Consider the following 15,593-nt stretch of genomic DNA (forward strand, 5'->3'; position numbering starts at 1 on the left):
CTATATGTTAACTCTAATTTAAGGCACTTTCACTCATATAACCATCACTGTATAAAAGCTTAAAAAGAAAAAACGAGCTTTAAAGCTTTGTCCAAAAAGCAAAAAAAGCTCAATGCAAATGTGGCACGCTGCTAGAAAGAAAAACTACAGTACCCGCGGCCTTGCAACTTTTGCGAATGTGGGTCAGTGACCTTGAATCCTTTGGTAGCGCGCACACACATGCTGCGCTAGTCAAGGTCTTTCGGAAGCTAGTTCGCCCTCGCCTGTCAAAAACAACAGCAAAGGTTGGCCCCGTGTGAAGGTTAGCGTTTTGTTGTAGGGGAAAAGCGCAGTTTTTCCGTCCTGCGAGCACACCAGGAATCCATTTCTTTCTTCTCCTCGACCGAGAATTGTTATTTATTTGTCTGCGGGCAAAGCGAAAATGGGTTGTAACGATGGTTTTGATGTGCGTTTTTTGAGAGTCTATAAGAGACTCACAGCAAGAGCACATCACTATGAAGATTCTGTGTTCTGTGTCGCTTGGTAAGGCGGGGCATAATAACAAAAATCGATGCACCACATCCGTTTGCCGGCAACATGTGCGATGAGCGGGCGCGTAATGGCAGCGCAAGGGATGTGGGATGTGGTCTGTTTTTTGTATTCACCACACTGCCCTCGGGGGCGCTTATGCGGTAGGTCTCATTATGGGACGGTGGGCAGGGATATACAAAAGCAATCATAAATATATGAGATATGAACTCACTCCAGAACACACTCGAAGCCCTGATGGGCCACACTTGATGATGGTGAACCTCGGCCTAGACCAAACCCCTTCCATTGCTGTGTCCACAGCCTCTTCAAAAGAACAGTCTCTGGTGTGTGTATGTGTTTGTGGCCTTGATGTAGTGATTCTGTGGCCAAAGCACAGTAACTAAACGATAGCTCTGAGTGGGCAGGGGAAAACCCCATTTTCTGCTGGTTTGAATTAATAATGGCGGTCTGTTTGATGGTGGGTAATGAAGCGACGGCGTAGCTTAAAGGTGAATAAAGCACTGGGCCCAAACTGCAGAAGGCATCCGTCTCATCCATCGAAGTGTAACAACATCTGTGTCAACAACGGCCGTTTGTGTGTTGCTTCCCAAGAAGCAGAAGGAGGAGTATCTTCCTGTGTGTGTTTTTAAATTCCCTCCTGCCCACGAGCTCCTTATTTGGATGGTGCTGGATGCTGGTGGCTGGCAAAGATAAAGCACAGCTTCACCATAAAGCCCCCGTGTGAGGACAGTCGAACGACTGGATTGAAGCGCGCAGCGGAAGAGAAATCAGGCCATGCGGTCCCATTTTTATCCTGGGAAATCAGAATTGCGCGCGGTCTGGAGTGCAAACATACGGAAGACGGTAGGTGTCGGATGGCATGTCCCTCTCTCTCTCTCTTTCTCCCTCTCCCCGTGTATACAAGCCACAATCTGTGTGTACACGGCCACGTTGTTCTCCCGATGGGGTGCTAAATATGGGGCAAATGGGAGAATGGGTTAGCAATTAATAGGAAATGAAGGTCGTAGTCTCCCATCGACCGGCGTGTATATATAAACAAAAGCGATGTACGATGCCCGCAGCAGCATCAGCAGTATGGCTGATACTCTTACTAAAGGGCGCACATACACACACACAGGGTTTTTGGAGCGGTAGAGACAAATATTTATCCCCCCGCCCCGTGGTTGTAGTAGCAGCTGCGTTAGAAAGGGTTAAATGCGACCGCCCGAGCATCGCTGGAGGCTTTTTTAATGTGCCACGTTAATTGTACGGGATGGTGGGCTTTGAAAACATAAAAGGAAGCTTCCCGACGCTCGAGGGGTTCTTTCTCACGAGTGGATAAACGTTCCAATTGCTGTAGCGGTAGAGCTTTAGGGGCTTTTTGGTGCATTGTACTGGAGAAAGGGGATGCTCTTGCGTTTGATGAAGATCAGGGGTTTTTTTTAAAATAAATATACAACCAACTGGGGACATTGTATGAAGTATATAAGCAACCACTTTTTCCAACACAATGTAATGATAAAACACAATAAAACCTCGAGAGATTCCCCCATTACAAGTGTGCAGGATTTAATTATAAATGTTCATTGAATTGGACAAGTGACAGCCAGCTCAGTCCCTCTTCGCACATCGTGACCCTAAAATCAGTCCCCAGCCTTCCCAAACACACACACACATTAATAATATCCCCCATCAAGTCAACCCTTGTCTGGTGGGAGGCAACGTGCTTTCCTACAGTCAGCGACCAGGCGTCCGCTTGACAATTTCATAAAAACACCAGGCGGCTCCATCCGGGTGCTGAATTTAATCGAACAAATTGCAGCAATCTAGGCGCAAACCGGGCGTTGGTGTGGTGTCACCGTTGACAATCCATCTTTCATACGTGATCGATCCGAGCGCGGCAGCCAGTGGTGCGATCCAGCGCGATATGCGGCAATAATTCAGCTGCAATTAAATCAGCTAAATAATGTATCGAGAGACGCATCCATTCCATAAATCCTGCCCAACCCCCGCCCGAGTGGGCGGATTGTGAGAGGGGGTTGTATGTGCTAAGTGCCGTGTGCCGTTGTTTATCTGCTGGTGGCAACAGCCGGTGCTGCTCATGATGGTGGCGTAGGTAGCGTAGGAGACAGTTGGATAATTGGCAAATAACACGCTAGACGGAGCAGGGGCTCTGTGCGCGGTGATGTATCGCGGATCGCGGTTGTTGAGTGCTTTTTTCGCAGATGTATGTGTGAGTGTGTGTGTTGAAAGTTCACCGTTGATAGCGGGTTGCTGATAAAATGAGATTATGGTACAACGAATTTGGACGTACGCTCCATCAAAACACGGTGAACATCATCATCATTGTCGTCGTCGTCAGTGGAGTGATGACTGTACTTCAGCAGCACAGGAGCTGATCGTTATCGAGAAAGGGATAGCGTTGTGGCAACTGTGAAACGATTTATAGCTCAGCAGAGCGCTTTTTATGGGGCAGTAGGATGCACGAACGCGATTGAAGCGAAAGGTCATTATTTTTGGTCCGCATTGAAGTGAAAGTTTGTTTGGCAGCGTGTAGCGAGGAAGCTTGTGTGTGTGTTGGTGAGTCAAAAAAAAAATAGATTAAATGATTAAATTGTGGGGCTAAAAACATAATATTTTATGCTTAAAGTTTCATGGGTTTTTGAGGTGTATTTAGATAACCGAGCTTGTACTTTTGTGGTCAAAATTTAATTAAAAGCACCTTCTCCGCACCGATGGCAATGAATAAAAAGCAAACACAGCAAGCAGCCATTATGCGGGCCGCATCTCTTTTCGCCGTTTCACAAAGAAAATCGCTAGTTGCACACAAGGCAAGGGCGAAGAATCATGTCTGGCCCATGCTCCGGTGCATGCAAATTAGCCCGGTGCGTTTGTGTGATGCGATCTTGCTTCTTACGAGCCAGCGGACAAGGCGAAAGAGTACGCTAAAGAGTGCTTTGACAGAGAAAAAAACAACAGCAAGGTGGCCCCATCAGAAGCCGACGAGTGAGCGCACTAATTTTGTAGTTGTCTCACGTCATCATGACTCCCCTTTGCTTCCACGCTTCTGCTGTCGATGCGACGACGCCAATCGGCAGCACGCGCGAATTCGTACTGTTTGATAAACGCAGCAGCACGATGGCACTGAGCGATCCAAGAGAGAGAGAGCAAGGACTTTCTCAGCAAAAGAGAGTTAAGAGCAGGAGAGCGATAGAGAGCTTTTCAGCGTGGCTGCGGGCACTGTCGCGCGTCGACGAGCTACGACGCGCTCAGTCTCTTTCGCTGTCTGGCCACGCTCGGTAACGAAGTTAGGCGTTTTCCGGCTTTTCCGGGCTTTGATCGGGCCTCCCCCCACCCCTTCGGCCAGGGGGTTTCATGGGGCTGGAAGGCAGGTTTTTTACTATCAGCACATTTCTTGCGTAAAATAGAAAGGGCGACGGGTTCTGCGTATTTTCTTCTGCACTCTTTTTTCAACTCTCGTTCGCTGTGTGAAACGATTTTTCCTGCTTTGTGGAAAACTTGAAGTGTGTAGTGTGTAGTGCTGAAGGACCGAATCAATTGGTGGGGAGTAGAAAGAGCAAGATAAGTGAATCGATTGTGAATCGTTTGGTGTGTTTGTTTTGGGGGAGTGTTCGAAGCGCGTTCTTGAGTTTCCAACAAAGGAGCAAATCCGTTCCGTTCCTAGACAGCTTCTGCTCCATCGGAGGTTCTCACACTGCAATCGCGTTATTGTGACACCGTGAGAACGACCTTAAAGCTTCGTAAAAACACGGGAAAATCGGAATCCACCATAGTGTAATGTGCAGCTTTATCGCAACCATGGCAACGCACAGGGTTTGACGTCGGCTTGTCTACACTCCTGGCCTGGTTGCTGTGGGTAAAAGAAGAGAAGCAAGAACAAAGAAAGGCCCAACAAACTGTCACAACCGACCTGGCCAGCCGGGAATGAAAAGTGAACCGACACAGCACAACAGATGGTTACCGTGATACCGCCGAGGAATAGTTCGTGTGTTATCTTCAAGCCGTGTCGTGTATAGTTTGTGGCATTGTGTTTATCACTTTGTGTGGGTAGCCCCCCTAATTTAGAGGTCTCTGTCAGCCACAAGAAAAGCCTCCCATGTCAGCTGATGGCCCACACACACACACATTGTTTACCCACGGTGGCGCGTCTGGTGTGTTTAGCTTTGCGCACACGGCAGAGACGGGTCGCGTGATTGCGCGTATTTTGCGCGATGTCAAAAATAAAGGGAGCGTCCTCCTGCCTGCCACGAACGGTTGAGGCAAATCCTCCACAAACACCCAAAACCCCAGTCAGGACGTTTTAACTGAGAGAATGAGAGAGTGAAACAAACCAACCACAAGGGAGAGAGAGAGAGACGACGACGACGTTTGGGAGAGTGCAAGACATTAAAAAGCTCCTGTTGCGGTGAGAGTCATAAATTACGGTACGAGCGCGCGCTCTCTCTCCTGCTCGTCCGCTTCGACGATCGACGGTCCCGGTGGAAAAAGGGCGAAATCCTGCACGCACTCCGCTGGTTCGTGCCGTCGCAAACGGACGACTCACCTTGCCAGTTACATAATAACGCACAGCACCGGGCGGGGACCGGGGTCGGTCGGTCCGCGCGCCCCAATGCACGTCGCTGCTGGGCCGAAATCGTCACGTTTGTTCGCTTAATGGCAGGCTTGGAAGATTGAAATGAGGAACGGGAGGAGACGCGTTGTGAAAAGCCTGTCAACAAATTAAGGGGCAAAAAAGGGTGTTTTTTCCCCATCAAATCAGAAGTGAATGGATTTTGTGGAAATAAAGTAGTGACCCTTTCGCAAAAGAAACGTGTGCAATGTGTAGGAAAACATCGCTCCCCGCTTGAAAAGTGACAAAATGACAAAGTGGTAAAAAAGTGATAAAAATTATATAAAAAATATAAAAAAAAAAACAAAGCGACGCAATAGAGATCGCCTTTCGGTGGGTCAATTCCGATGGCCAGGATGGAAGTTTCAATCAATATACTACAACAAAGCACCAAGACCGCGGCGAGAGCGAGAAAATGAAAGAAGCAAACGAGATTAAATCACGGAGAATCGACAAAACACACCGAGCTGGAAGTAACACACCCATTGAACCATGATTCCGGGCGTCACCGAAGCGGGACACACCGTTCAGAGAACTCGAACAAACACACATACACACACAAAACCAGAGTGTAAGTAAGTAATTAACGAACCGGGAGGACCTTTTCGGCTGGTGGAAGGAAGGTACGGTGCAAAAATGAAATAAAAGCTTGTTACAACAAAGAAAATAGCAAAAGAGAGAGAAAGAAACACAAAAACCAATTGAAAACAATAGCCATCCATCGGCTTCTCTGCAAGCTTGATGTTTTGCAGACGACCGATTTGGCAAAATCCGTTGTGTGGATGGATTTGGCGAACAGCGACCTGGCAGGAGCAAGCGAGAAGCGTACTTTTCTGATGGTTCCATTGTGTCGGCTTGATGGTAGTGCTTTTACCGAAATGCCACGGACCGAAATGGAAAGACGGTTATGGAAATGAATCACCCCCGGCTTGTGTGCCATGTTTATCCACCATAGCGAGCAGACGGAGCCTCGAACGGGCAAACAACAAACAGTGCAATAATCAAAATATGTCACAACTTAACTTCAACGCCACAGACACAAACACACAGCCCTGCTGCTGCTTTCAATCAAGCAATCGGTGTGCGCTTGTGTGGTGAAGGTGCTGTAGGAAAGCCACTACACTTCCCCCACCGGCTGAGACGCTCTATTGGGGAGGCAGGGTGTCAATTTAATAAAGTTTGTGATATTGGTTTGTGCCGATCCGTACACCGTGTACCGCTGGTAACGTTAATCAAAAGCAGCCTTGTTGTAGGGTTTGTATCAGTGTATGTGTGTCAGTGTGTGGTCGCGAATCAAAAGGTGTGCTCAGGTGGCCCATGTACGATGTACGATGAGCGTGGCGGCCTGTGGCGCTAGTATCAGTGCTTCCGGCGGGGCAACAAGCGACGAGCCCGCCAACGAGAACGATGCGACCGAGGCGAAGCTACGGAATACGATCGGCGGCTCAACTGCGAAGAAGCTGGTCGGTTAGGATGTGTCGATGCACCTCAGTCGTGTGCAGTGTGTCTTCGTCGATCGACATCGCAGGTCGGAGAGACCACCATTCTGAGCTGGCTGAAGGCAGAGTGATGTGATGGGCTGTTTGTTGAAATTGTTTGTTGCTTGTTGCTTGTTTGTTGACAACTCAAAGTGCTCATACTGAGGTGGATAAGTTGAGGGGAGAGGTGGTGGGAGTTTTTAAATACAAATTGTGAGGAAGAGTATGTGAGAGAGGAAGAACTAACTGCTGCTTATTATCAAAAACGATACAGGAAACGACCAGATAGACCGGCACGATGGGAAATGGCATGAACAAGGTAAGTGGTTCGGGAGGAGGTTCGGGCATTGTTGGGACTTTGATTGCATCCCGATGCGTTCCAGGTCATGCCCGGGCTGTACATTGGGAACTATAGGGACTCGAAAGACTACCAGCAGCTGGATCGATACGGCATCACGCACATCGTCTCCATCCACGACAGTCCACGACGCTTTCATCCAGTAAGTTTGCGATTTGTATGCACCATTTAGATGTACTACGCAATTGCGCTATTACTACCTTATAAGAATCCTGAACTTTTCATTAGTATTTGAGACATTTTTGATGATGGTTCTCTGCTTACAATATGACTAGTGTATCTGAGTAAAGAACAACTCTGCTCAACTCACGCGCTCATCGTTAATTAGTGTAATGGGCACAATTATCGCGCGCTTATCAATGGTATGATTGATTGAAGAACCTCCCCAAGCTAAGTGAAGCCATCATCGCGCACCGTCCAGTACGGAAAGGCTCAGACGCACGACAAATTGGGCGCGCAAAAGCCTTGTACTCGATAGATCAATACCGATTCGAGGGGAGCCAAGGGAAATCCAAGCCAATGGAAAAACTTGAACCCAGCGACACCGAACGATTCGTAACAGCTCCCTCCCCCAGCGGGCGGGCGTACGGTAGAAGTTTTATGGAGAAAGTTGTTGTCTACATTAGGTCGACGCAAGCAAACACCAACACTGTTTGACCACTGGCCAACAAAGGGTAAGACAAAAACAGGAGCCTCCAAGGCAGGTCGTGATTCACCGCCCGTGTGCTCTGGAAAGTTTGTTTTACGTCCACTGTTAGTGTCCGTTGCGAGCGGAAGTGGTGGAGTGAAACGCTTTTATTTAGGTCGGTGATTATGGACCGCTTTTGATAACGCTGCCTTTTAGGTTTTGATGCTGAAAGCGCTATTTATGTATGCATGTTGATTGAGGCGCAAAACATCGTCGTTCGGGAGGGTGAGGCATCGTTCAGGAGCATGAATTAAATATTGTTGCGCATAGTTTTCCCATTAACATGGCAATGAAAGCGTGCACAGCTGTGTGGGTGTTTACTTTATTTGTGTCGCTTTTGATGGTTTGCGAAGCGAATGAACTGGAAACGGCCTTGTTAGCATTTACTATTCATGTTGGAAGAGAAATTTGCCTAAAAGTATGCAACATGCATTACAAATGCTGCATATTATGACTTTATAGGCAGCTTTTTAAGAAGAAAAATACTTTTTGAAGTCAACACAAGCGGATCCTTACCGAACAAATGCTTTGAATGTCCAGAAATAGCTTTGAAATTGGAATAGCATAATCCCAAAAGACTTGGACCAGCAGACGGCAATTACGGAAAGGGCGAACCCCGAAACATCTTAACAAGGGCATTGGGCAGGATCTCACTTCACAATTTGGCTGAGTAGCATCCAATCGACTGCCTTCATTAGTTATGCTCACTCCAGCTCCTGCAAAAGGTCACTTTTCGTCCTCGGCCCTTCCCGTCAAAGTGAATGGACAGGTATTACATATTGCATCATCGCTGTCCCACGGCATCTTATCTATATTGGCAAAATGGTGGCATGATTTACAGCACACATCACCGACGCAACCGTTGGTACGCTGCACGGTGGTTCGGTTTCAGTTTTATGGCCCAAAGTTCGGGTAGCTCAGGGAGGGAAGAAGGTTGAGTTGTGTGTTGAGGATTTTATTTGTTTGCATCGACTAGCAGACTACTGTTTCAGGCTATCAGGCGTCCATTAGTGGTGTCCCAACAGTCGAGACAACAAAAAAAGGCATTGATCAAACATACACGCCCGCGTACATCGTTGCGCCAAATGGGTAGCGCCCAAGAAAAGGAAACACACACGAGACGACACAAATCCCGTAATCCCTTTCTCGGGAAGTAGAACACTATTCTGACACATGTAAAGTGTCTGCAGATGGAAGCGGAAGAGGCTGTATACCGCTTTCCGAAACTAATGGGATTCCCATTTTCACACACCATCCAATCGTGTGTGTGACTGTTACGAGAGCTTTTTATCCTGCTTCCCGCTTAGACCCGCTCAATTCCCAGAATTCTGACCACCTTTATGTTGGTACAAGCATGCCGACAAGTATCGTTCATCAATCTTGTTCGCCTGAAAGCCCTCTCATATTGGTCGCATGTTAAAAGGGGTTTCACAAGACATCATCATGCCCTTCCTCCCCTCCCTTGCTCGGTTTGGGTATTTTTATAAATTGCAAAATTTAATAATAAAAAGCCTCCATATCTCAACCCACCGGAGGAGGCATCGCTGTGTCTGCTGTCTGGATGCATTAACGGAAGAAAACCCCTCGGCATCGTTTCAATTTCGCAAAGTTCCACAAATACTTTTGCTTCGTCATCCTTCTGGCCGCCCATATATACACATGGACGACGGTAGTAGTTTTTCAAACCGTTTTGATGGCATTTCCAGCAACTGCCAACTGCCTGCTTCCTTTCTATTTTTTTTCAATCAATATCCTCCGCTCTTGAATGCTTTGCGTGACACAGATGGTATACGAGGCCGTAGGATGTGGTTTATCGCTCGATGGATTTTATCCGCTGTTCGTGCAGGAATACTGTTTTTTTTTCTTCTTACCAGCACACGACCGAGTGTGGGTAAAACAAGTCGTCACGACATTTTTTGTTGTTGTTGTTCTTCAGAACTAAAAACAAGCAATAGCTTTTTCGGTGCGCGGATTTTCGTGCCATGAATCATCCACAGGTCTGTGCAACTGAGCAACTGGAAAAGCATGAGCTGTGAAACTTTACAGGTCCTTAGGTGGCTCTTCTAGCTAAGATAAGGTCCAATCAATTTTAGATTGCTTGTGGTGAGCGCTTATATATTGCCACAAACCATCCAAAGAGAGCGAAAAAGAGAAAGAGAGAGGGAGGGAGAGTTTGTTGTAGTACGCCTTCCCAAAGGTGCTGGTGAAACTTTTTGAAAGGTTTCCTATTTTTATCCAGCACGTCTATGATCTGTGTGGAGTAATAGTTTTACACACAAACCCACTCCTGAACCCACGACCAAAGCCAGCAACAGTATTAAAATGTAATCAAGTTTGAGAAATGTCTCCTTCTGGGCTGGGTGGGTGGCATCGTACCTTCTTCTTTAATTAACCTTTACACCTATATGTTGATACAAAATGTATGTGCGACCTAGATATCGTTGGTGGTTTCATTAGTATTAGTTTCGGGGTGTGTCGTTTGAGGTTGTCACAGGGCTCGAACGATGTCACTGTAACGCAATTATAATCACAGCAATTAATTTACATACTTACTGAGAGTTGCACGATTGAAATTAAATTTTCAAGCGCCTAAATGTATGCCTCTGTCTGTGGGAGTGACTAGTGATACTAGTGATGGGACGAGTGGTTCTTTTTGGGGAGTTGAATCCAATCATTGACTCATTTATAATGGTTCATACAAAGAAGAATGCACAGAATTCTATGTTTTTGCTATTCTTTGGCGAATTAAACTCACTCGCTCTCAGTTATAACTCAGTGACTCACTATTTCGTGATTCAACTCGCTTACGCTCTTGTTCATCTTGAGACTTAATCTTTCAGGATGCCTTTTCTCCATTCAGAGCAAATAACATCCTATAAGAATGGGACCAGGAAATTGAGTAAATAGCGAAATGATCCAGATGAATTCTATACATTCACTTGCCGTTCATTAGGAAGATTTTCAATCGACGATTCACTCGTTTGCTATTCAACTCAATCTGACTCTTCGTAACTTATTAGTAAATCACACTCCTCTTTGATGCAATTCAACCTACGCGAATGATAATTCAGAAAACTCTTGAGTTGAATTCATTATTTCTCTTCCAAGATTCAAACCCCTCTAACTCTTACTCATGCTTGTACATCTCTAATCGAAACTATCCATTATCGCACATTTCTTTCAACCCCACTCCACACTCTTAGGACAAACACTACCTGTGTGTGATTGCTGCGGACAAGCCGGACCAAAACCTGTCCCAGTACTTTTCGGTGTGCAATGATTTCATCCACTCCGCCCGGCTAAAGCAGGGCAACGTGCTGATCCACTGTTTGGCCGGCATGTCCCGCTCGGTCACGGTGGCAGTCGCCTACATCATGTGCGTCACGCCGCTCAGCTGGAAGGAAGCGCTCAAGGTACGGCAAACGTCTCCGAACGGGTTTCAAGCCGAACTTTCTCATTCTCCGCTGCTGTGCCATGTCCCTCTTCGCAGGTAGTACGTGCCGGTCGCTCGATTGCGAATCCGAATCTGGGGTTCCAGAATCAGCTACAAGACTTCGAGACCAATAAATTGATAGAGGTAAGAGTTTGGGCCCTGCGGAAACTACCCCTGCGGGAGACTGCGTACGTTTTAGCCGGCGAACCGAGGGCAGCAAGGAACGCCGGATGTGGACGTAGTTTTATTTCCCTCCCACTGATTAAGTTGATAAATCGTTTCGTTTCGGGTCGGGGTGTGTGTGTGTGTGATGGTGTGTTCATTATTTCCTGCCACTCTTCTCACTCTTACTCACGCGTACGACAGGAGCGGAGACGGCTAAAGGAGCGCTTCCCAAGCTTGGCGCTCGAGTTGACGGACAAGGAGCAGTGCTACCTGGCGCTGGACTACTACGAGGAGCTGCTGGAAAGCAAGGGCGTTTGCGAGGGTCACTGCAAGTTTGGCAAGGACTGTCCAACGGGTGAGTGGGGTAGGGAGCGAAGGAATGTTCTTTGCAGCTGTAGCTTATTATGCTTACCATAAATTCATCCTAATTTCATACAGTTTGCTTTCAAAGCGCTAGCTACACATGCTTCAGCATCCATTGACCCATTTCTAGCGAAAGATTCTATTTATTGTGCCCCTTTCCAGATGTATGTGAGTGCGCTTGTTCCAGTGGAATCATTCGTTCGTCCCGCTTTCATGACCTCCTCCCTTTTTCTGGCCGTTTGTCATCCATCATCCATCTTCACCGCTCCCCTGACATTGCTATCACCTTCTGCTACAGTATATATTTTTTGCTGAACATCAACAACAGCTTTGTTCCACATAAAAAAATCACTAACATGATAGTTGACTTTTTGATACTACTGTTGGGGAGGTACAGCGACGGCTTTTGTTGTAAGCATCACTATCACAAATCATCTTTTGACCATAAATCATAGTCCAATAATTAATCACATTAAAATGCTTGCTCAAAACCATGTCCTAACACTAAATCAGCCACACGCAAAAACAAAGAACAAAGTAATTCAAAACGAAGTTAAGGCTTAAGCACAATCCTCTCGCACCAGAGGAATTCAATTACGATACGCACCGGCTTTTGGCGTGGGCAAGAAACAGCAGAAACATTCCTTCAAAACATTTTCCTTCTCCACCTACTCCAGGAATCTGCCGGACGGACTCCCGCGGTGGTATAAGACCTTCCCGTAAGCCGAGCCTTTCGTCGAAAAAGCAATACAACACTTCGCTCTCAACGTCGCCCTCGACCTCGTCCCAGCTGTCGGTGCGCAGTGCGGGCAATCCGGCCAGCGGTGGTGGTGGTGGAGCCCAGTCCTGCCCGACGTCGCCCCGCTGCTCGAAAGCGCTGAGTCAGCGGCAGGGTGGCGGTGGAGCTGCCACCCGGCATCCGGACAACCCGCGGGCAGCCGGTGAGTATGCGGCCGAAATCGATCTGGGAGAAATTTCGGAACTGCGGCGAAGCAGCAGCATCGTCAGTACCTTTCGTCCTCGGAGTAGCCCGGCCGGGCTGTACTCTTATACGGGTGTGTATATATCTGCTTTCGTTTCTGTCGGTTCACACTAATTGGTGCCTTGGTTGCAGGTTCAGCGCCACCCTCCGTGCATGGGTCGCGGGTCGACTTGAGCGTTAGCGGCGGTACCGGGTCGGCCATCTATCTTGGTGCTAGTGGTAGTGGCTCCAGCGGAGCAACGGGCGCGTCTGGAGCAACCAGTGGATCTGCCGGCAACTCACCCGGACCGGGACGACGTCTCAGTATGCGCTCCACGCCCAAATCTACGCCCCGCTCCACGCCAGAGTCCTCGCCGAAGGCATCCCCGAAGAAGAGTGCCTCTTCAAGGTCCCTCGCAAGCTCCACAGCCACCGCATCGCCCAAGAAAAGCGTTTCCGGCAGTGGACGTACAGCGACGGTGACACCGGTCACCACGTCGACACCTCCGAGCAGTAACTCGGGCCCCCCGAGAAAAGAGCCTGCCGACAAGCCGACGGGCAAACTAACCTCAAAAACCACCGTCCCGGGAAGTGGCGCTAATGCGAGTGCCGCTACCACCACCACTACCAGCAGCAGCAATGTACCGAGCAGGGCGTGTACAGCCACGCGTACTCCTTCAATTGTGATAGACATAACCACAACTACGGCTACAATTACGACGGGCGTGACGTCCACCGGCAAGGATGCCGCTTACGGCCGATCGGACGAAAAGCGGGACACCACGTCCAAGGACAAGACTAAACCCGGTGCAAGCACCACCAACACATCCAGCAAAGCAGTGATTGCGAACAATAATGCCAACAGTAGAGCGATGAAGAAGGAATAGCTCATTGCCCAATCGTTGGCATTGCTCGGTTGGAGTGAAAGGTTATTATTATAAAATGAACTCCACCATTGTTGAGAGGTGGATTGGCAGGTGTCCGATTTAAGACACAAACTAACACACAAACAGGGGGCATCCACGCTCCATTGTCCTTCACACTCCCATCCCCATGTAAAACACATCCGTCGCGCATTGTTGGATTTCATTAGAGAGGAACTTGATAATAATATAATGCCCTCCGGTTAGGCGAGCAAGAGAAGAGGAGCGTGTATGAGAGAGAGAGAGTGCTCAAAGCTGATTGAAAGTTGAGGTTAAAAGGATATGCACAAACACACATACATAAACACATTACTAGAAACAATCAAAACTCCCCCCCCCCCCCCGCGTAGACCGATTTCGACGCTAAAAGTCCGTTAAGCAGTAAGGTTTGGCACAGTTTTTGTCGTCTTCGTCGTGCTTGTGCGATAAATGCCGATCAAAAAAGGGTGCATTCAACATTCGTGACACATGCTTTCGATGTCAATTTTTTTTAGGATTTCGGTTTCGTGAACAGATTTCGGCTCGAGGGCTCGAGGCTCAAGAACCAGCGCATTGTGAAGGGCTAGTTTTGTGTATCACAAAGTGTGAGGCGTTGAACGGACGAAGGGAAAGAATGTTGTTACTAATGTTGTTCGCTAGAGGCTTGGGTGTGCGTTCAGTGAAGAATTAAGCAAAGATATCACGCTTGCTTGTTTGGGGTTTGTTGAAGCAAGTATTAAGAGTAAGGTACGGTTTTTTGCGGCTTAAGGTTTGGAGTTGGAGCTGGTGGGCAATTATCGAGCGAGAGACCAACAAAAAAAAAGAAGAGTATTAGAAATTCTAAAACCACACAAACACGTGTGCGAATATGCTTAGCATTTATACACACATCAAAAATATGATTCGCGCATTGAGTGTTTATATTTGCTCCCTGAAAAGGTGAAACGAAAAACACACATCATTCAATTTGCTACGATGCGATACTGACATCTTTTGATATGTGCAAATACGATAGGTTATGGCTTTGCGTTAATCGGGTTGGGTCGTGTAAGAGACGAACGCTATAAGCGTTGAGAAAGAAATAAAATTATTAAACAAAAAAACTGGTTGAAGGTTAAAATTCACGCAGGAGGAAGGAAGGTGATTGCTAGAGCGCAAAGCAGCTGTATCGTACGCTTGGAAAATGTAGCTTTATCATGTAGTTTATCAAGTATTTAAAGAAACAACAACCACACAAATCATTACACATATGCATGCATATTTTGGTTTCCCCTTTGGGAGCGGGAGGAAAGAGTTGAGGTGAGAAAAAAAAAACAGGCGGCAGGGAAATGGCCATGAACACGTTACGCGCTGATGAGGATAGTTGAAGTTGCAATAATAAAACGTGAAGGCTTTTTGGATAGAGCAGCACATGCAGTTGTGCAGTACAAAGGAGGTGCATTAGAGTGGAGGACGATAGTGACGATAATATATTTGTTATTGATGGATTTCTTATGGTGTGTGGGTGTAAGAGAGAGAAAGAGAGCGAGAGAGAGAGAGAGAGAAAGAGAGAGAGAAAGAGAGAGAAAGCGTGGAAAGGAATGGAAAGGTTTGACGAACGTTTTCCCAATCAAAGAAACCCCCATCAAACTTACTCACAGACACTTACAGACACAAATCGCACAAGTGTGTACCGAGGGAAGGATATATTTATATTTAGCTATTTTATAAATTTTATTTTGATATGAAAAAAAAAAAACACGGAACGGAACGAAATTCAAACCGTGTGAGACCGTTCACAATAAAGCTTAAACTGAACGAAAGAAAAAAAGACCCATCCCAAGAGAGCCGGATGTTGGTGGGTGCCGTGTGCGAAGGTCGCGAGAGGAAATACATCCGAATACAGGAAAATTCAATCAAAGGTAAGGTGAAGAAGGGAAGACAAACTGGGAGGAAGAGTAAACAAACTGCAAAGCAACACTGGAATAGAAAAGCAACATTTCTCGTAATTCTGTGACGGCTAAATGTAGGCAATTTACACTCTAAAGGGTAAGTTTCAGCTTAGTAGATGTAAGATTTGAAAAATTACGCCTAAATACAGGCAATTTTCGCTCACATGATTATTT

At 47.1% G+C, this 15,593-nt stretch overlaps 1 protein-coding gene across 1 annotated transcript; it reads left to right on the forward strand.

The window, feature by feature from the left end:
- The first annotated feature begins 3,764 nt into the window (after positions 1-3,764).
- On the forward strand, positions 3,765-14,314 carry LOC1280446 (uncharacterized). Its single transcript, XM_320299.5, has 7 exons — positions 3,765-6,937; positions 7,002-7,118; positions 10,868-11,077; positions 11,155-11,241; positions 11,464-11,617; positions 12,303-12,680; positions 12,740-14,314. Exons 1-7 carry the CDS (start codon positions 6,917-6,919, stop codon positions 13,471-13,473), a joined length of 1,701 nt encoding a protein of 566 aa, XP_320299.5. The 5' UTR covers positions 3,765-6,916; the 3' UTR covers positions 13,474-14,314.
- Positions 14,315-15,593: the final 1,279 nt, after the last annotated feature.

The sequence above is a fragment of the Anopheles gambiae genome, chromosome 3 (assembly GCF_943734735.2).
Source record: "Anopheles gambiae chromosome 3, idAnoGambNW_F1_1, whole genome shotgun sequence".
Classification (NCBI taxonomy): Eukaryota; Metazoa; Arthropoda; class Insecta; order Diptera; family Culicidae; genus Anopheles; species Anopheles gambiae.

What these genes read in the sequence shown, in the direction of transcription:
- LOC1280446 (XM_320299.5), top strand. Translation starts at nt 6,917, where the DNA reads ATGGGAAATGGCATGAACAAG. An exon ending in GCTGGAAGGAAGCGCTCAAG is followed by an intron (nt 11,078 to 11,154) that starts GTACGGCAAACG and finishes CCCTCTTCGCAG; the next exon opens with GTAGTACGTGCCGGTCGCTC. An exon ending in CGGGCTGTACTCTTATACGG is followed by an intron (nt 12,681 to 12,739) that starts GTGTGTATATAT and finishes CCTTGGTTGCAG; the next exon opens with GTTCAGCGCCACCCTCCGTG.